Genomic DNA, 22,112 nt, shown 5'->3' with positions numbered 1-22,112 from the left:
GCTTCTCTGCCTAACATTCTGGAGTTCTTGCAGGATGGCCTGGATAGAGGCCTGGCTTGGTCTTCTCTCCGGGTTCATCTTGCGGCCCTGTCGGCTTTTCGAGGGTTAGTGTCAGGTCAGCGTTTATCGGCTCTTCCTGATGTGATTCGGTTTTTGCGGGCGGCCAAGTTGCTTAGGCCTCCTCTACGGCCCTCGGTTCCCTCTTGGGATCTTAATCTGGTTCTCTCTGTTTTGGTGCGTCCGCCTTTCGAGCCTTTGGACGTCTGTTCTTTGAAGGACCTTACTTTGAAGGCGGTCTTTTTGGTGGCCATTACTTCTGCTAGGCGTGTTTCTGAGCTGCAGGCTTTCTCTTGTAGGGCTCCCTTCTTGGAGTTTTCTAAGGAGCGGGTCGTCTTGCGGCCTGTTCCTTCCTTTCTGCCTAAGGTTGTTTCTCCTTTTCATGTCAATCAATCGGTGGTTCTCCCGGTCTTGGGTGGTCGGGAGGCCTCTTCTGAGCAACGGCAGCTGCGCAAGTTGGATGTCGGTCGGGTCCTTCGTTCTTATGTGCAGCGGACCCAGGAATTCCGGAAGTCCGATCATCTCTTTGTCCTCCTGGCGGGTCCTCGTCGGGGAGCTGGCGCTTCTAAGGCTACTATTGCGCGCTGGATCAAGGAGACGATTGCTTCCGCTTATCTTCTGAAACCGCAGCCTGTTCCGGAGTTTCTCAAGGCTCATTCCACTCGGGGTCAGGCGGCTTCTTGGGCTGAGTCGTCGCTCGTGCCTCCTGTGGATATTTGTAAGGCGGCGGTTTGGTCCTCCTTGCATTCCTTTGTTCGTCATTATCGGGTTGATGTGCAGGCGCGTCGGGACGCGGTGTTCGGTGAACGTGTACTGGTATCGGCCCTTCGGGGGTCCCGCCCGTGAGAGGGACTGCTTTGGTACGTCCCATTCGTAAAGTTAACCTCTACTGGTCTGGAGAGTGCTAAAGAAGGAGAAATTAGGTTCTTACCTGCTAATTTACTTTCTTTTAGCTTCTCCAGACCAGTAGAGGTCCCCACCCTGTCTGTTGTTGTTGTTGTTGTTGGGGCTGTTGCGCGGGCAGTTTTTGGTTTTTGCTGCGGGTTCTAGTATTTTTCTAGGGCCGGGGAGAATTGAAGAACAGCGGCTGTGGCTCGGCTGGCTTAGCTGGCGAGCTGTGGGGACATTCTTCCTTCGGGAATTTCTCCTCTGCATTTTCCAACAGCATTTTGGGTTTGTTATTTGTTACTCCTTTCGGAGTATTGTTTTTTCTCTCTGTTGTTTTCCAGTTCTTGGTTCTGCTTGGCTATTCGGCAGACTGAGGGAAATAGAGAGGAGGGGCTAGGATATACTGTCCCAAAGTTTTGTTTTCAGTCTCCACCTGCTGGTCATGATTAGATATATACCCTATTCGTAAAGTTAACCTCTACTGGTCTGGAGAAGCTAAAAGAAAGTAAATTAGCAGGTAAGAACCTAATTTCTCCTTTCCCGCCATCCTATTCTAGTTAGTTTGGCGGTCACCCGTGTGTGAGAATATGCTGCCTGCATGTCCTGGGGTAAAGCACAGTTACTTACCGTAACAGCTTTTATCCAGTGACAGCAGGCAGATATTCTAACAACCCACTCACTTCCCCTGGTTGGCTTCTTAACTGGCTTATGTTAACTGAGGGACTGCGCGCCTACGTCGGGCAGGAAGGCACTCGCGCATACGCGGTGCGGGCTGATCGCAAACTTTCAAAACTTAGTTGTGATTTACTTTTCAAATGTCCATATTGGGGCTCCGTTAGTGACGTCACCCATGTGTGAGAATAGCTACCTGCTGTCCCTGGATAACACCTGTTACGGTAAGTAACTGTGCTTTATAGGGCTTTGGGATCTGTACCATTGGAATTAGTATTGTAAACTATTAATTCGGTAGAGTAAAGATCACATAGCAGGAAGTCTTTCTGTGCCAGCTTTGTGAATGCACTGTGCCAATCAATAAAATAATCTGGTTCAAGGAGTCCAGGACAAACAGACAAAAAAGATAAAGATAAAGACAATAAAACACCAGTACGGCACACAAAGAAGACTTTATTAGATGAGCACAAACATGATACAGCTGTGTTTGGGCAGGGATATACAGTTGACTCCGCTTAAGTGCCCTTGTTAGTCATGAAAAATCACAGCCCAAAACACACCGAATACAATGTAATAAGGTACAGCTGTACTGTAGAAACTACCGTTCAGTCTAATGCAATAAACCTTTTTTTAAACCAACATTCTATTGAAATAATTAGTCTTTGTTTTCTGCACGCAGATTGCATGATTCAGGCTGTGTATCTGACTACTGATGCTGTAAAACTGTCCATAGTCGTGACAGCCATTTATCTCCGGATAACAATGCAGCATGTGTAGGGACTTCAACACGTCCAAGAAGGAAACAATCTCTGCAGGTGGTTCATTAGTTGTGATGAAAGCAGCAGTATCTCCATCCTTATCAGACTCTTGGTTGTCTGCAGTGCCCTTTATGATTGTACAGATATTGGAATTAGTGCTGTCAGATGATGTGGGAAGATCATTGTCAACGGTGACATACAGCTCAAACTCTTGTGATGAGAGTCCAACTGGGAGTTCAATGGATGAAGAGTCTGCTTCAGTTGTCTCATCAGATGCGTGAACAAAGCTCGCCCACCGATAGCAATTTGAAATCGTTAATGATGAGACTTGACTCCTTGCCTCCCATACCATATGAAGAGAGAAGAGCACCGTCATTTTTCTCACCAGCTCAGCAGTTCGGGGGCTGAATTTCATGCTTGCATCAATCACTGCCATCACATATCGTAGGATGAGTGACCTGTAATGACGATTGAAGTTTGTGATTATCCCTTGGTCCATCGGCTGGATCAAAGAGATCGTGTTTGGTGGCAGAAACACGAGTTTGATGTTGGTTAGTCTTACATCATTGCTGTGTGCTGTACAGTTATCACACAGAATTACAATGTGCCTCCTACGCCTTCTCATCAAATTGTCAAGATTCTGTAACCATTCAATCCACAATGTCGCTGTCATCCATGTGTTTTTGTTGCTTTCATATTCAACAGGCAGGGATTTAATATTTTTGAAGCACCGAGGATTTTGATTCTTCCCAATCACCAGTGACTTGAGCTTTTCACTACCATCCATATTGCAACTGAGCAGCAATGGCAATCATTCCTTTGGCACCTTGAAGCCAACAGCTTCGCTGCATTTGAAGGCCAATGTTCCATCAGGGATGACACGCCAGTAGAGGCCCGTCTCATCGACATTGAAAATGCCACATGGTTCATATCCACCAATGACTGATGGCAACACTTCCATGACCCATCTTTCTGCACCAAACTCATCCGTGTCTTGTTTTTTGCCATGCTGCTTCTTAAATTTTATGCCATTATGAACTTTCCACTTCTCTAACCATCCGTTTGTCGCTTTGAAGTCTTCTACGCCCAGTTTGTGCTGCTTTCTCCATCAGCAGAGGTCCATTGATTGGCAGTTGTCGATTTCTAGCTTCAGCAAAACATCGTAGCAACACCTGATCGTCTCCAGCATTCCCAATTCTTTTCCGTTTTCTCGTAGGATTGCTGCTGTTTTGCCAGTCTTTCAATATTGCTTGCTTTTTTTTTTTTTTTTTTTTTGGTAAATCTGAGAAATCTGGCTAGGATTAATGCTGTAATGTTTTGCAATAGAGACCTGACTCACTTTGGTCAAGTCTCTTTAACACATCGGCTAAAGATAATGATTTTTGTCTACGCGATGCCATGGTGCAGTTCCGAAAGTTTGAACACTTGGCCAGGCCTAGGCTGGAGTTCCGAAACACATGGCTCATCCACATCAATGTGATTGCATTTAACCGGAGTGAACGTAACGTGAGAGAATGGAGGTTGGACCTATAACATCTGCGCATATAAGCGGATTGTGTGCTTATCAGAATTGCAATTACCCGGAGTTTACGTCCATTGACTTTAATGTTTAAAAAAAACAGGCCCTTGCTGGTCAGGTACGGATGACAGAAGCGTGCGCTTAATCAACATGCACTTAGGTGGAGTTGACTCTAGTATCATTCCTAGATAAACATTATTGGATAACTGAGTAGATCTTAATCTTTTGCATAAAACTCAATATAACTTGATCGGGACTAACAATCTTCAATCCTTTCATCTGTTTACCCTGGATTCCTTGCACCAGGTTATTTTGTTGATGAACCCTATAAACTGCACCAAGGCTATATTTGCAGGGCATATTAAGCCAGGCTGCAGAACATAGTGGAAAAACTGGTTTTCAGGCACTTGTATATGTTTGAAATAACTCATTTTAGAACGTTCCACCTTATATATTTTCTTGCATCGTACATATAATTTCCACAGCTGAAGCAGATTTTGATACTGGTGTGGTCATTTATTTATTTGAAAAATTCTAACCCGCTTAAACCTAAGTGGTTTACAAAATACAAACGTAATCATCAAATAACATACAAACAGATAAAACAAAATTCCAATATACTCATAAAAACATCACTGCCCATTTAATTATATTTATTTATTTAGAAAATTTCTAACCTGCTGAAACCTAAGGAGTTTTCATTGCACTTGTAATAGATTTCGAAAGTTAGGTTGTTACTACCGTATTTTCACCCATATATCGCGCACACGGGTATAGCGCGCGGGGAACACAAATTTATGTAAAAAAATTTAATATAGCGCGCACATGCGTATACCGCGCATGCTAAAACCTCCTCCCGCCTACTCCGAACCGGCATCCTCCCCCCCGCTCGCTTACCCGAGAGAGCATTTTTTTTTCAATCCAATAAGGCATTCCCCCTGTGAACCGGCATCCTCCCCCCCGCTCGCGTCACCCCCCCTCCCCCGCGATCCTACATCCCCCCCCAGCACCGCAAAGACAACTCTTACCCGATTGGGCACCGGCACCAGCACCAATACACAGGATGTGCCAGTGCCCGAAGATCCTCCCTCGTTGGGTTGGGCTGGGCTGGGCGGTGCGAGAGAGATCCTCCTTCTTCCTGTGCCGGGCTGGACTAGGCTTTGAGCATGCGCAAATGCTCAAAGCCTAGTCCAGCCCGGCACAGGAAGAAGGTGGATCTCTCTCGCCCAGCCCAGCCCAACCCAATGAGGGAGGATCTTTGGGCACTGGCACTGGCACACCCTGTGCATTGGTGCTGGTGCCGGTGCCCAATTGGGTAAGAATTGTCTTTGCGGTGCTGGGGGGGGGGATGTAGGATCGTGGGGGAGGGGGGTGACACGAGCGGGGGGGAGGATGCTGGTTCGCAGGGGGAATGCCGGATTCAAATGAAAAAAAAAAACATGTGTACAATGCGCTCACACGTATAACGCGCATGGTTATGCACGGTTTGTAAAATCGTGTATAATGCGCGCGTTATATGCGTGAAAATATGGTACTTTTGGGGTTTCTGCCAAGTGCTTGTGACCTGAATTGGCCACTGTTGGAAACAGGATACCATTCTAGATGGATCATTGGTCTGAAACAGTTTGGCTATTATATTCTGGAGCAGAAAGTGATTTGTGGTAAGTTTAAAACTTATCTCTGAAGATTAAACTTTAGGTTGAAGAAATTGAGATGACAAAAGATTACTTATTGTCTTTTTGGATGGTGTACAAAATCTAACTTAGAAAACAGAAAAGAAGCATATCTTTGGGAAAATGGCCAGTAAAGCTAGATATAGCCAGACTTGGAGTAATGTTTATTTTTACAGATCTAGTAGGACTTGGGTTTTTTCCACTGTTGAGTAACTCGCAGTCTAAATTTGCATAACCCAGTTCTAAATAATATAGGAAAAGGAAGTTGGATAATGTCTTCATATCATCTGTTTCTTGTTTATATGACTTATTCTCTGATCATTGGTTGAAATGAATTTATGACATAAAATTGCTTTCAGCAGTGTTTTTGTCTGAACCTGGGAAGGAAAGAAGTGCCAGCAAAATGATACAGCTCTTTGTCAAAAACCCAGTGAGATGAGACTTGAAGATCTAAGTACTTGTATGTTTACCTTACAGTGCTACAGCAGAATTTGGGCCTGGCTGTGAAATTGTCAAATCTCCATAGAATCATGTGAACCGAGAGTCGAATCTGTCTTTCCCAGTTCCCCTTTCCAGCTTCTGTTGAATTGTCCCTAATAAGCAGGGATTCAGATGGAGATTAGTAAGGGGGAGGGGAGGGGAATTTATCTAATATGTGTGAGAATTTTAGGCTGTATGGGCCAGATTCTGTAATTGGCACCTATTGTATGTCGAAGACCAATAACCCTCCTATTGTGATGTATGTAAGAAAGAATTCTTTTCAAAATCTTCTTAACTGAAAATACTTTTTTTTATATAAAGGCTAAAAGATCTCAAGTGTTCACGGCCGTCTGTCTTTGGAACAAACCCTGTCAGAACGACCACCTGTGAACTATCATTAGTCTCATGTACTTTTCTTTTTTATATTATCCTTTATCACTGCTAAATTCTTTTTTATTGATTACTTTTTAAAATTTTTAAATCTTAGTGATATAGCAAGTACTGAATCTAAATAGGTATTCCTTCAATATTCAGGCTTATTAACTTTATAAAGCCTAAAGTACTTAGCTTTTTTTGAACCCAATGTAGATGCAGTACTTGGCAGCTCCTGGCTATGAGAATAACTCAGCTGGTATTAACGACTCCCAGCCGAGTTCCTTTTTATGCTCTGCTCAACGGGGCATCTCCTTTTCACTCAGATATGAGCTTCCTCAGATCTTCAGCTATAAAAGCCAGTTGCTCATTCGTATTTCGCTATCATTGGGCCTCTCACTCTGCCTAAATCAACCAGTGGGGAAACAGACTCCCTCGTTTTGCTGTGGAGCACCATCGGAGCATTTAGTGCTCCAGGCTGCAGTAGAAACCTCTATCGCAGCTTAGTAAAAAAAAAAAAAAAAAAAAAAAGAAAAAAAAAAGGGGGGGGGGGCTGTAAGTTAGGCACCTAACTTTAGGCATCTTTTATAGAATTTCCCCATATGTCTGTGTGTATATAATTTTAAATTGTATATTTAATGCAGGAATTTGAAACAAGTCATACTTTATCATTTCGAGATCGATTACATCTAATACATCCTATGTTGTAATTCTGAAAATCATAAAACATAAGAACCTAAAACCTAGGCTGAGTTAGGCCAAGGGTTATCAAGCCCAGCATTCTGTCTCCAACTGTCCAAAGCAAAATCCATAATCCTCCTCACCCCCCTCACAAGATTAGTATCTATTAACCCAATTTCTAACTAGAACTCAGTCTTTATTAATAGTGCAACAATAAAGCTACATGCATTATGAAACAGTGAAAACCACAAGGCTCCCAATTTTTGGGGAAAGTCCTCCACTTTTCTGGTATAGCTTTCCAAACTTGAAGTTGCTCCATCATCTTCAAATTAAACAATAAATTCCTCCATTGCATGAGCTTGAGAAATTCTGTACTTCTCCAGCTCATTAATATACACTTCTATGCCAGTAACAAAGCTTTCTGGAACAATTTTTCTCTTCCTCCCCTCCACCCTTCCCCACAAGTCAAAAGATCAAGGAAAGTATAAACATCAAATGGTAATACTTTTACTGCCTTCTCCACACCCTCCCCCTAAATCTGTCCCCCCCAAAAATCATCATCTTGTTTCCAATAGCTTCAAATCTTCTCACAGTGCCAAACTAAATGAGTCATGGTAGTGTTATATTCAGCAGAAAAAGGGAAGGAAAGCTCCCAAAGAGCAAACAATAATAAGCACAAAAAATAGGGGTGGGGGGTCCACTTTGATTCCAACAAAAAGGTGATGTTCATTATGCATCCACTAAAAAAGACTCGATGCACAACTCCATTTTGATGAAGAGCACCTGCCTCAAGAAAAATCTGTAAAGACACAATGAGTAAATATATGAATAATAAAAACATAAGTAAATAAAATACTACTACTACTTAACAATATAACAGCAAACGCTTTTGTATATTCAAACATAAATTATATCATAAATGTTTAAAGAATTCAAAAGTGCATAGTACAAATTAACAGAATTGCGGCATCTAGTGACATACCAATTTCAGTAAAACTGTTCACAAACTTAATACAAGAAAGAACGCCAGGCACCACTCAATAAATATGAAACATAAGTCCAATAAATATACATATGCATGTTAAAATACCTTTCCAGACAGAGCATACATGTAATTAAAAAATGGTCTAATAGATTAACATGTATAACAGTACACATTTAGAAAGAACATATGGAGATAAAGATAAGCGCAGAAGTGCTTACTAATAAAACTGTAACCTTAAAGTGCCATAAACAAGGCGCATACATATGTACCATTGATCTCACAAAAGATATATGAGTATGAAATATCATAAATGATGACTCATATAAAAATAGTATTCCGTCAAACTGGATAAAAATAAGGCCAGACCATATAATTTTTTGACAGCAATGCATGATTTAAAGCTTGCTTGTATTTTTGAATTGATTGAATTTGCTCTCTATCCCTGTTTATAACAGGGATGATTAATGATGTTGTTTAGACCTGTGTATGTTATATGTGATAATCGTAGGGAACAAGATTTTATGTATGTGATACGGAAACCACATAGTTGTATGCGGTATATAAATTTTTAAATAAATAAGATGCCCAAAAAGATCATGCAACACTACCACCTATGTGTCAGTTAAAGAAAAATTGAGAATCAAAATGCAGGATTAAAAAAAAAAAGTTAGGAGCAACTCGGAAGATTCTTATATTTCTCTGACTAGCCCATACAGTCGTTTTGCCATGCCCATTCACCTACCTTTACTTCACCTCCTCCAGCTCAGTTACCGCCCTCTCCCACTGCTCCTTCTGGCTCAATTTTAGAGAAAATTTGGAACCCAAATCACCCTAAGCCCTGATGACAGATCAATTCTTCACATCAATAAAGAGACCAATACAATGAGTGGTCTGATCGATTCTATTACACTTAGTTTCAATACAACCCACAAAGGTGGTCCAAAGCTGCATGGGACCAGGGGAGAGGCAAAGGCAGATCGTTCCAATGTCGGCCTAGTTAGAAATAGATATCCTCATTTTTAACCTCTCATCCATTGTAACAATTTCCATTTCTTCTTCTTGTTGTTAATTTTCCGTATAGTTCAGTTGACATTTTTAACTACTGTTTTTCTTATATCTTCCCATCCCATTAGTTCTTTCTTCAGGAATACTCTCATTTATCTGAAATCAGCATGCTTGAAATCCAGGACTTTTGAGTTTTCTGTGTACATCAATCCTTACTTTATGATGATCACTGCTACCCAAGTGGGCATCTACCCAGACATTAGATACTTTCTCCATGTGTGAGCACCAGATCCAGCATTGTCCCTTCCTTCGTGGGTTCCAACCCCATTTGTGTGTTTGTTCACGCTCACTTTTTATGTGTAAATCGTGATTTACACATAAAAAATAGGCTTTATAAAAGTACTTTATAAAAGTATCTTGCTGGTATAATATTCAGGTTTCTTTTTCTTAGATAGTTTCAGTAATAAAATATTTCAAATCAACCAATATTCACGTTCAGTATTACTCTATTACAGACAATATTTTCTTCCTCAGTCTTTTAAAAATGAGAAATTGAGTTGGTTTTGCAGATTAGATAGCACAGAGAAAGCTGGATGTTTTGCACAGTGCCAAGTACACATATCATCTATCAGTTTTCCATCAAAGATGGCACATAAAGGAAGGGGAAAGACTGGTGTATGCGCCAAGAGAGCTGTTTAGATTATATGGGTTCAGCAGATACTGCTGTTAGTTAAAAAGCTTTTATAATGCTGTATTTACAGACCACTAAAGAATGAAAGCGTTCTTGGAAAAAAAGGTAGTTCTCTATTACCAAATATCAAATGATGTGTGAACATACCATAATATGGAAATTTTTTTAAAAAAATTCTTTATTGATTTTCATACTTCAATAGTGCAATACATGAATATATAACATATAGGGCTCCTTTTACAAAGGTGCGCTAGCGTTTTTAACGCACGCACTGGATTAGCGTGCGCTAACCAAAAATCTATCGCCTGCTCAAAAGGAGGTGGTAGCGGCTAGCATGCGGGGCAATTTAGCGCGCGCTATTCCTCGCGTTATGGCCCTAGCGTACGGTTTTGTAAAAGGAGTCCATAATACGTCAATACAAGCACATTCAACTTACAATTATACTGAATCACTCATTTTCTCCCACCCATTCAATGATTATTCCATAAAACACAGCAACATAGAGTTCCCCAATAATCTTACCCTAATCAAATTAATAAATCCTCCCATCCTCCCACCCCAAATGTAAATACTCTAAGGTCAAATTAGGACAGAGATATCCCCCCCCCCCCATCCGATCTGGATGTGTATGAAAATAAACAAAAAGTGACTTATAAACAAGACCTGCTATAATATAGTAACATAAGATGCCAACGGATCCCAAACTAATTAAAAAAATTACTGTGCCCCAAACTATCTGCATTCATTTTTTCATAATATGGAAATTTTGATTTTTCTGTCCTTTTCTTAACAGGTCTTCTTAATCATCCATTATGCGCCTTTGGTGAACTCCCTTGTGACTGTTATTCTAGATGGGGATCTTTCAGTGTTCTCTTCCAAACCAGAACAAGATGCGCAGAAATGTCCTGTAAGTAGTCTGGTGAAAATTTCTAATTTCAGAAGCTGATATAAGGGAGATAGGGAACTTGCTATTTTCTCCTTAGTTTTAAATGTTCTTATTATTACAGTCTTGAATCACAATTCCATGCAGATAAGTACCTCTGTCATAACGTATGGTTGACAAATAGAAGGAGCAAGAGAAAAAGTTGCACGGGATATAAACAGCTAAGCAAACAAAGTAGAACACTAAAATGTCCAAACAAATTTTATTATGGCATAAAAGAGTCCAAAATATATAGTCTGAAAAATGGCTGTCTGAGAAAATAAGCTCTGTTCCAAGCAATCACTTTCTCTCAAAATGGTTGTGTTTCAGCTGGTGAGCCTTTAACAAGAAAAGGAAAACAACCTTACACATTAAAAACATCAAATGTAAAAGAAAGTTATAACAGAATCAACAATGACCCTCCCTTTTTAGAAAGCCACACTAGCGGCTGTCACTGCGGTAACCGCCCGAAGCCCATAAAGATTTAAAGAGCTTTGGGGCTTTTGCCGCATGGTTTGTAAAAATAAAAAAGAGGAGGGTGCAGAAAATAAAATAATAAATATAATAAAAATCAAATCCAAAACTGATTAATAAAATATAAATACAGAATGAACCATATACATATAGAATCATTAAAATGGATGCAATAAAAGCGACATTCAAATAAACGATTCTGTATATTTTGGACTCTTTTAGTTTTCCACTTTGTTTGCTTAGGTATAACGTATGGTTGATCATTTATAGCAGTGATCTCCAACCCTGTCCTGGAGGACCACCAGCCAGTCGGGTTTTTGTGATAGCCCTAATGACTATGCATGAGAGAGATTTGCATATAATGGAGGTGGCAGGCATGCAAGTCTGCCCCATGCATAGTCATTAGGGCTATCCTGAAAACCTGAGTGGCTGGTGGTGCTTTAGGACAAGGTTGGGGGACCACTGACTTATATAGTACATGGTACTTCAAACCAAACTTTGAATTTGTAAAGAAAATAATGTTTATCTTGGAAGTTTTGATCAGGTACAGTTCTGTTTTCAATGTTGTGCATCCTTGGATAGCATTTCATCCTAGCTCATTTTGAATAGGTGAGCCAGGGTGGTGCCTTCTTGAACGTAAACTGTGTTCTTTTGCACATAATTTTAATTTGAAAATGTGTGTAAGGAGCTACAAGGGACCCTTATGAGGAACCATTTGTACATTCCTATCCTAATTCAGCAAGGTAATGGCGGAATAGAAATCCCTAATGTAATGTAATAAAAGACACTACGGGATCCTTTTACTAAGGCACACTAGCTGATTTAGCACATACTTACGCGTCCATAGAATATAATGGACACGTTAGTGTTTAGCGCGCGCTAAATCTGCTAGTGCGCCTTAGTAAAAAGATCCCTATGGAAGGTGTTGTAATATGAGAGGAGATCTGGAGAAGCTCGAGCATTGGGCCTGATCTTAGTGGTAGTACTGCAAGATTTCTAGATGGCACCATGAAGAATGGCGTTAGAGCGTTAGGTGCGTTAGGGCATTAACGTGCGGAATAGCGCACGCTAAAAAGCCCCGCGCGCTAGCCGCTACCGCCTCCTCTTGAGCAGGCGGTAGTTTTTCGGGTAGCGCACGCTAATCTGGTGCTAAAACGCTAAAACCGCTAGCACACCTTTGTAAAAGGAGCCCTTATTTCTAAAAAAAAAAAAAAAAAAAATATGCAGGTCATGCATTTGAACTTCAAAAACTCAAGGATGCAGTACAATGTAGGGGGTGAAGTTGTTTTGTATACAAGAAGGGGATCTAGGGGTGATTGTGTATGATGGTCTTAAGCTAGGCAAACCTAGATAAAGGGACCACAAAATCTAGGATGCTTGGTTGCTTAGGAAGAAGAATGTCCTGTAGGAAAAGGAGGTGATAGCCTCTGTATATGTCTCTAGTGAGACCTCATTTGGAGGCCACATCTTCAAAAATATTTAAACATAATGGAGTCTGTCCAGAGGGTGGCTACTAAAATGATGAGCTTTCTTTGTCATAAAGCATATGAAGACAGACTTAAAGATCTCAATATGTATACTTTGTAAGAAAGATAGAAGGGAGATATGATAAAAAGATCCAAATACAGGTAAAAGATCCTTTATCCAAAATCCTTGGGACCTGGCATATTTCATTTTTTGGAACTTTTCAGATTTTAGAAAGATGAGGTTAAGTCAGAAAAAGACCAGACCATAAGACTATAAAATGGTGTCAGGTCAAAAGCACGCCGGGACAAAGGTGCGCGCAGACAATTGAGCGCAGCGCGGAGGTGTGCGCCGCAGAAAATTACTGTTTTTACGGCTCCGACAGGGGGGATGTGGGGGGAACCCCCACACTTTACTTAATAGACATCGCGCGGCGTTGGGGGGGGTGGGGGGGTTGTAACCCCCCACATTTTACTGAAAACTTCACTTTTTCCCTGTTTTTAGGGAAAAAGTTAAGTTTACAGTAAAATGTGGAGGGTTACAACCCCCCAAACCCCCCACAATGCCGGCACGATATCTATTAAATAAACTGGGGGGGTTCCCAACAAAAACCCCCGTCGGAGCCCCTAAAAACTGTAATTTTCTTCGGCGCGCGCCTCCGTCTTGCACTCAGTTGTCGGCGCGCACCTTTGTCTTTCGCCGAGTTGTCTATGAACCCTATAAAATTGCTCCCAGACTTTTTTTTTAATTTCAAAATAAGGCAAACATTAAACGAGCACTTCAAACACAAACATGTTCCAAACTATGGGACTGGAGCAATATCTTCAAACATAAATAAAGTGTCAGATTTTGGTTAACATAAGAATAGCCTTACTGGTCAGACCAATGGTCCATCTAGTCCAGTAGCCCGTCTTCAAGGTGGCCAATCTAGGTTACCCATATAGTAGTAACATTCTATGCTACTGATCCATGGAAAGCAGTGGCTTCCCCTATGTCTGTCTCAATAACAGACTATGAACTTTTCCTCCAGGAAATTGTCCAAACTTTTCTTAAAGCCAATCTCTCGCAATGCGTTCCAGATTTTAACTATTCTCTGAGTGAAAAAATATTTCCTCCTATTGGTTTTAAAATTATTTCCCTGTAACTTCATTGAGTGTCTCCTAGTTTTTGAAGCTTTTTGGGTTTTAGAATTTCAAATAAAGGATCTTGTACTTCATGGCATAAATGCACATGAGCAAACACCAAACCAAGGGAAAAAGATCAATGTTCCATGGCAATAAAGATGAATCCAAAATCACAAAAAGTGGACACAGAGGTAGCTTCTGGTGCACATGTTTATTATTCTCAAAATGTCAAATAAAAACAACTTGGATACAAAGAGTCTGTGTCAGAGATGATACAGTAATTTCACCATGTGCTTTGTGGTTTAGTCATGGAGACTGGACCCTACACGGGCTGTGTTTCGGCAGAAATCTGACTTCTTCAGGGGTCCTGATAATGATCCATGATTAGAGTATTAGTGAAAAAGTTTACTGTACAAATTTCACAGCTCCGAACTAAAACTGCCTACGACGCAAGAAGTTAGCCTAAGTGCACATGAAGCAAGAGTCTCTTAATTGAAAGGAAGTTCTAGAACGTGGGGGTCATAGGTTGAAGGTGAAGAGGACAGACTCTGGAGTAATCTAAAGAAATATTTATTGATGGAAAGGATGGTATATGCGTAGAATAGCCTCTCAGTGGAGGTAGTTGAGACTGTACTGTTTCTGAATTTAAGAAAGCATGAGCCAAACACATGAGGCTCCTTTTACTAAGTAGCGCTAGCGTTTTTAGCGCACGCAGGATATTACCATGTTACATGGCTAGAACTAACGCCAGCTCAATGCTGGTATAAAGGTCTAGTGCGCTTGGCAATTCAGCGCGCGCTATTCTGCGCATTAATGCCCTAACGCACCTTAGTAAAAGGAGCCCATAGTATCTCTAAGGGAGAGGAGGATATTGTGGAGTTGAACAGCTGGTAATGATCGGCAGAATAGAGAAATCATATGGTCTTTATCTGCCATCATTTTGTATGCTTCTCAGTAGCGTTGCTCTGTTCAATGTATATCTTTTCTCACAAATCTGCTAGCAGGTTTTTTTTTGGTGTAGTACTTCCTGGTAAAACAAAGCAGTACCAGTAATTCTCTCACATTACGGGAAAGAGAAAGTAGGTTAATAAGCCTGTCAACCTTAGACAGGTACACTCAAACCACATCACACACAGGAAGCAACTGGAGACTTTTCTCACCAAAACGGAAGGAAGTTGAATCCCAGCGTGACTGTTAAATAAAGTTATGCTATGTTCATAACATTTTGTGTTCCTAAATGGACCAGGAATCAGCTATCTTGGTTTTAGATTTCAACATGTTTTATTGAGAAATGTTGATATTTCTCTCTCATCACAGATTACCATCAGTCTTAATTTGTAGGCATGTAAAACTGTGAGAAGGCTTGCAAAATTGTTTTTTACATATTGTATTAAATTTATAAGTCTCCTAATTCACAAAAAAGCTCTAGACAGCATACAAAAATAAAGATGAAAAATATACTCTCACACACACTAACACCAGCTGCACATACTGTAGCAGGAGTTGCTTATCCACTCATGCACTAGCTGACAATATTCAAGTATCTTTTTGACTTCATGTGCAACTTTTTAAAAATTGTACTCTGTCATATCTCTTTATGGCGGGCTTTTACAAAGCTGCTCTTTGGAGCAGTAGATGCTAAATGTTGAGCTGCCCATGGAACTAGAACAGGTGACTTGACATTTAGCGTGCACTGCTTGGCAATGCAGCTTTGTAAAAAGACCGCTATATGTTCCATCTTTGCTTTCTTCCTCTGCTTCTATTAAAATGTTTTATTGCATATAGTTCTGACATTGTAATGTAGCATACTATGTATATCAGGGGTGCCCACACTTTTTAGGCTTGCGAGCTACTTTTAAAATGACCAAGTCAAAATGATCTACCAACAATAAAATTTTAAAAAACATAAAGCACACTGAACATAGAGAAAATATTAATTATTATTTATATTCCAGAGTTTTTTCAAAGAGGTCAAGGCGGATGACTTTATGCAATGTCACCTCAGTAACAACTATACAAAAATATACAAATATACCCCTTTCCTTTTTACTAAACCGCGATAGCGGTTTTTAGCGCAGGGAGCTGCGCTGAATGCCCTGCACTACTCTGAATACTCATAGGCTCCCTGCACTAAAAAACGCTATTGTGGTTTAGTAAAAGGGGGCCATAGTGCAAAATATAGACAGCAGAAATAAATTCTCAAAACGGACACATTTTGATCACTAAATTGAAAATAAAATCATTTTTCCTACCTTTGTTGTCTGGTGATTTCATGAATCTCTTGTTGCACTTTCTTCTTCTGACTGTGCATCCAATATTTCTTCCCTTCTTTCAGCCTCCTGTATGCTTCCTCTCCTCCAGACCTCATTCCCTCCCTCAACTTTTTCTTCCTCTCTCCCTGCCCCCCTTTCTTTCTGTCTGTCTTTCTCTCTCCATGCCCCCTTTGTTTCTTTCTGTTTCCCTTCTTTCTTTCTGTCTCCCTGCCCCCCTTTCTTTCTTTGTCTTTCTTTCTCCCTGCCCTCCCCCAAGCCGCCGCCATCGGGGAACAAGCCCCCAAACCAATGCCACCGAATTCTGAGCTCTCCCTGCTTCCTGACGTGGTAAACAGGACACAGGCGTGCCGGGCCGACCAATCTTCCATCAATTATGACATCGGGAACTTCCTCTCCGACGTCAGAATTGATGTTGGGGGAAGGCTGGTCGGCCCAGCGCTTCTGCGTCCTGTTTACTGCATCGGGAAGCAGGTAGAACATGAAGGCAATGCGAGTCCATCACGGAACCCTAGAAGGGATAGCAAAGGCAATAACAAGAAGGAAGGGGCTGAATTAGGGAGCAGAGTAGCTAATTTTATTTTTGTTTTGTTCTCTGACATTTTCAGCTTTGCCTTTTCCCTCCTATTGCTTGCATGTGATCGACCTTTTGGGCACCCCTGATATATATCATACCTTGTATTGTTGTTTGAATGTTTTTTTACTACTATAATTGTCTATTGCTTATGTTTGACTTATTCTTGCTGTACACTGCCTTGAGTGAATTTCTTCAAAAAGACAAGGAATAAACAAAGAAGGGGGATTACAAGCAATATAAAAAATGCACTATTAGCCCTTATGATTTGGATAGACATTTTAGTCTGAGGAGTTTAGCTGATATCTTTTTTTCGAACTCAGAAAAATTTAGTATGTCCAAACTTTTTTTTTTTCTTATGGCAGATTAAAAAAAAAAAAAAAGATAAAAATGCATTACTATGATTGAAAATTGCCAGGTCGGATATTTCATATACCCCCCCCTCCTTTACTAACATGTAGCGAGGATTTTAGTGCCGGCAGTGGGGGTAACTACTCTGACACTCATAGGAATTCTATGAGTGGCGGAGCAGTCACCGCCGCTGCTGGCGCTAAAACCCACACTACGCATTAGTAAAGGAGGGGGATAATTTCTTATTCTAGGCAGCAAAGGGACTCATGCAGCTTATCTCCGTGTCTCCATAGTATGGGCAATTACTAACATTAGGGCAAATGTAGTAAGCTATAGTATCCTAAGAACATAAGAATAGCCTTACTGGGTCAGACCAATGGTCCATTCAGCCCAGTAGCCCATTCTCATGGTGGCCAATCCAGATCACTAGTATCTGGCCAAAACTCAAGGTGTAGCAATATTCCATGCTACCGATCCAAGGCAAGCAGTGGCTTCCCCCGTGTCTTTCTCAATAACAGACTATGGGCTTTCATCTTTTGTGTACAATTGAAGTTTTAAAAATGAATAAAGAATATATAAAAAAATTAAAAATAACAGACTATGGACTTTTCCTCCAGGAACTTGTCCAAACCTTTCTTAAAACCAGCTCTGCTATCCGCTCTTACCACATCCTCTGGCAATGCGTTCCAGAGCTTAACTATTCTCTGAGTTAAAAAATTTCCTCCAATTGGTTTTAAAAGTATTTCCCTGTAACTTCATCGAGTGTCTAGCATAGTAAGGGTTTTAGCATTTAAAAAATCCATTGTTAAGCCACTGTACTATATAAGATGGGTGTGACTTGTATGGTACTAAATTTTGGCATTTTTTTTCACTTTCCCCTTAGTACTAAATCTTTACGTATTATAACTGTTTTCAGTAAAAATTTTAGCATGGGAGTTAAGTCATCTGAGTGGAAGCACAGCATCTGATCATCCTTTAAATAACCTGGCTGAAAAAAAAATCTCTGGTGGCCAAAATGAGCACTGAAGCCTATCTCTTCATCTCCATCTCCCTCTTCTGCTTTTATGAATTTGCGCTGTGTAAAATGTTTTGTGGCAAACTCTTAGCCAAGTACAAGTACATGGAAACTGCAGTCTGTTTCGGGATGTAATTTTAAATTAAAGAGCGATAAGACTAGATTCATGTCACCACAGGGTTTCAGCTTCTGAAATACAAGCTCTAGTTCAGGGGTGCCCACACTTTTTGGGCTTGCGAGCTACTTTTAAAATGACCAAGTCAAAATGATCTACCAATAATAAAATTAAAAAAAATCACAACGCACACTGTACGCATATAATTGTTAATTATCATTCCTATTCCGGGGTTTTTTCAAAGAGGTCAAAGCAGATGACTCTATGCACTGTCACCTCAGTAACAACCATACAAAAATAGACAAATACCCACCCTCTCCCTTTTTACTAAACCACAATAGTTTTTAGCGCAGGGAGCTGCGCTGAATGCCCAGCGCTGCTCTCGACGCTCATAGGCTCCCTGCGCTAAAAACCTCTATTGCGGTTTAGTAAAAGGGGACCATATTGTAAAATATAGAGAGCAGATATAAATTCAGACACATTTTGATCACTAAATTTAAAATAAAATCATTTTTCCTACCTTGTCTGGTGATTTCATGAGTCTCTGGTTGCACTTTCTTCTTCTGACTGTGCATCCAATCTTTCTTCCCTTCTTTTAGCCTGTATGCTTCCTCTCCTCATTCCCCCCCCCCAACGTTTTCTTCCTCTCTCCCTGCCCTCTCTTTCTTTCTCTCTTCATGCCCCCTTTCTTTTTTTCTGTTTCTCTTCTTTCCTTCTGTCTCCCTGCCTGCCCTCTTTCTCCCTCCCTGCCCTCCCCCAAGCCACTGCCATCGGATAACAGGCCCCCAAAGCCGCCCGCCGCCGGCCAAGCTCTCCCTGCTTCGGGCCCACCAGCATTCCTCTCCCCGACGTCAATTCTGCCGTCGGAGAGGAAGTTCCGCTGGCCAGAACTTCCTCTCCGACGGCAGAATTGACGTCGGGGAGAGGAAGGCTGATCGGCCCAAGATCGACCCATTGGGAGAAATGCTGCCAGGTCCTGCCTTTGAGGAAACAGAAAGTAGGCAGGACCTGGCAGCAAGAAGAGCAAATCACAAGCTTCACTGACCTGTCTCCCACTTTAGCCCGCGAATGGGGCTCTAACATGTGCGTACCGGCTTCCCTTCTCTCCTCCCCGGACATAACTTCCGGTTTCAGAGGGAAGAGAAGGGAAGCCGGTACAAGAACACGTTAGCCCCCGGAGCATAAATTCTCCAAGCCATTTTTTTTGTTTGTTTTTTTTTTTAAATGTTGAGCAGCGGAGGCAGCAGCAGAATTCAGGAGCAGGCCAGTCAGGAGGGGAAAAAAGAGAAGGGAAGAAGGGAACCCGCTCTGCGATCGACTGGGGTCCCCTGAGCGAGCGACCTGTCGATCGCGATTGACGTGTTGGGCACCCCTGCTCTAGTTGATCGGATAAAATAGCGCATAAAAGTTTAATATCTGTTCCAGGTATCTTCAATTCTAGCAAATTCATATCAAGAAGTCAGTTCATATAACCAGGTCAAAAGATAATCAAATCCAAGTAATCACAAGCAGATTTAGGGCTCCTTTTACAAAGGTGGGTTAGGGCCAGTGACGGGACAAAAGTGCGACGGACAAAGCTGCGCCGACATTTGAGAGCAGACAGTTGCACGCAAGACTCCAGTGCGCCACTGTAAAAGTTTATTTTAAAGGGCTCCGACGGGGTGTGTGTGGGGGAACCCCCCACTTTACTTAATAGTGTTCGCGCTGTTGTTGGGGGTGTGTGGGGGGTGTAACCCCCCACATTATACAGAAAACTTAACTTTTCCCCTAAAAAATAGGGAAAAATTTAAGTTTCCTCTATAATGGGGGTTACAACCCCCCAAAACCACCCCCAATGGCAGCGCCAACACTATTAAGTAAACTGGGGGGTTCCCCCCTCACACACCCCGTCGGAGCTCTTTAAAATATACTTTTACAGCGGCGCGCTTGAGTCTTGCGCTCAATTGTCTGCTCTCAAATGTTGGCACGGATTTGTCCCGTGCGCTTATGACTGTGAACCGTTAGGGCCTTAACGTGTGGAATAGCACGTGCTAGACACTACTGCCTCCTCTTGAGCAGGTAGTAGTTTTTCTGTTAGCGCGCACTAATCTGGTGTGTGCGCTAAAAAAGCTAGCGCACCTTTGTAAAAGGAGCCCTTAATTTCAGTGTCCTCAGTACTCCAATATAAGAACATAAGAATTGCCGCTGTTGGGTCAGACCAGTGGTCCATCGTGCCCAGCAGTCTGCTCACGCGGCGGCCCTTGGTCAAAGACAAATGCCCTAAAGACTAGCCCTACCTGCGTACGTTCTGGTTCAGCAGGAACTTGTCTAACTTTGTCTTGAATCCCTGGAGGGTGTTATCCCATACGACAGACTCCGGAAGAGCGTTCCAGTTTTCTACCACTCTCTGAGTGAAAAAGAACTTTCTTGCATTCGTACGAAATCTATCCCCTTTCAATTTTAGAGAATGCACTATCGTTCTCCCTACCTTGGAGAAGGTGAACAACCTGTCCTTATCTACTAAGTCTATTCCCTTCAGTACCTTGAATGTTTCGATCATGTCCCCTCTCAATCTCCTCTGTTCGGGGAGAAGAGGCCCGGTTTCTCTAATCTTTCAGTATACGGCAACTCCTCCAGCCCCTTAACCATCTTAGTCGCCCTTCTCTGGACACTTTCAAGTAGCATCATGTCCTTCTTCATGTACGGCAACCAGTGCTAGACGCAGTACTCCAGGTGAGGGCGCACCATGGCCCGGTACAGCGGTGTGATAACCTTCTCCGATCTGTTTGTGATCCCCTTCTTTATCATTCCTAGCATTCTGTTTGCCCTTTTTGCTGCCGCCGCCGCACATTGTGTGGATGGCTTCATCGACTTGTCAATCATAACTCCCAAGTCTCTTTCCTAGGAGGTCTCTCCAAGTACTGCCCCGGACATCCTGTATTCGTGCATGAGATTTTTGTTACCTACATGCATCACTTTACACTTATCCACGTTAAACCTCATCTGCCATGTTGATGCACATTCCTCAAGCCTGATTAAGTCACGTTGCAGATCTTCGCAATCCCCCTGTCTTCACTATTCTAAATAACTTTGTATCGTCCACAAATTTAATCACCTCACTCGTCATACCAATGTCTAGATCGTTTATAAAGATGTTGAAGAGCACGGGTCCAAGCACTGAGCCCTGCGGCACCCCATTGGTGACGCTCTTCCAGCTGAGTATTGTCCATTTACCCCCATTCTCTGTTTCCTATGATCCAGCCAGTTTTTAATCCATGTGAGTATTTTACCCTTGATTCCATGGCTCGCAATTTTCCGAAGTAGTCATTCATACGGAACGTTGTCAAATGCCTTCTGAAAATCCAGATATACAATGTCGACCGGGTCGCCCTTGTCTATCTGTCTGTTTACTCCCTCAAAGAAGTGCAGCAAACATGATCTGCCTTTGCTAAAACCGTGCTGACTGGTCCTCATCAGCCCGTGTCCATCAAGGTGATCAATGATGCGGTCCTTTATCAGCGACTCTGCCTTCTTTCCCGGTACTGAGGTCAGACTCACCGGTCTGTAGTTTCCCGGATCTCCCCTCGAACCTTTCTTGAAGATCGGCGTAACATTCGCCACCTTCCAGTCTTCCGGAATCTTTCCCGATTTGATCGACAGATTGGCTATTAGTTGAAGCAGTTCAGCTGTGGTCCCTTTCAGTTCTTTGATGACCCTTAGATGGATGCCATCCGGTCCCGGGGATTTATCGCTCTTAAACCTATCAATCTGCCAACACACCTCCTCTAGACATCCAAATATTGCATGTCATTTCAAGCATCATAGAGCTCACTTTGCATCTAAAAGGAACGATAGAATTGCAGGGAGCATCATCTTTATTCCTCGCAATGATTTTTCTAGTCTGAGGACAAATCTTTTATCATGCGTATAGGATCCCTAATTCACCACATAACACATCTGCTTGCTTCTGCAAGTAATCTCCAGATGGCAAAGTGCCAACAAGCCAGGATACAAGTTCAAGACCTACCAGTGGTCATTTCTGA

The 22,112-nt window shown here is 41.9% G+C and overlaps 1 protein-coding gene across 12 annotated transcripts in view; it reads left to right on the top strand.

Annotated features, from left to right (window-relative positions):
- The window catches only part of CLEC16A (C-type lectin domain containing 16A), a 377,291-nt gene that overhangs the window by 98,758 nt on the left and 256,421 nt on the right, over positions 1-22,112 (top strand). For all 12 annotated transcript variants that reach the window (XM_033914729.1, XM_033914726.1, XM_033914722.1 and 9 more), the window contains one exon: positions 10,575-10,688. In XM_033914729.1, the coding sequence (XP_033770620.1) occupies positions 10,575-10,688 (114 nt within the window). The remainder of the gene's footprint in view (positions 1-10,574; positions 10,689-22,112) is intronic.

Source organism: Geotrypetes seraphini, chromosome 11, assembly GCF_902459505.1.
Source record: "Geotrypetes seraphini chromosome 11, aGeoSer1.1, whole genome shotgun sequence".
NCBI lineage: Eukaryota > Metazoa > Chordata > Amphibia > Gymnophiona > Dermophiidae > Geotrypetes > Geotrypetes seraphini.
This window is presented reverse-complemented; position numbering and strand designations above follow the sequence as displayed.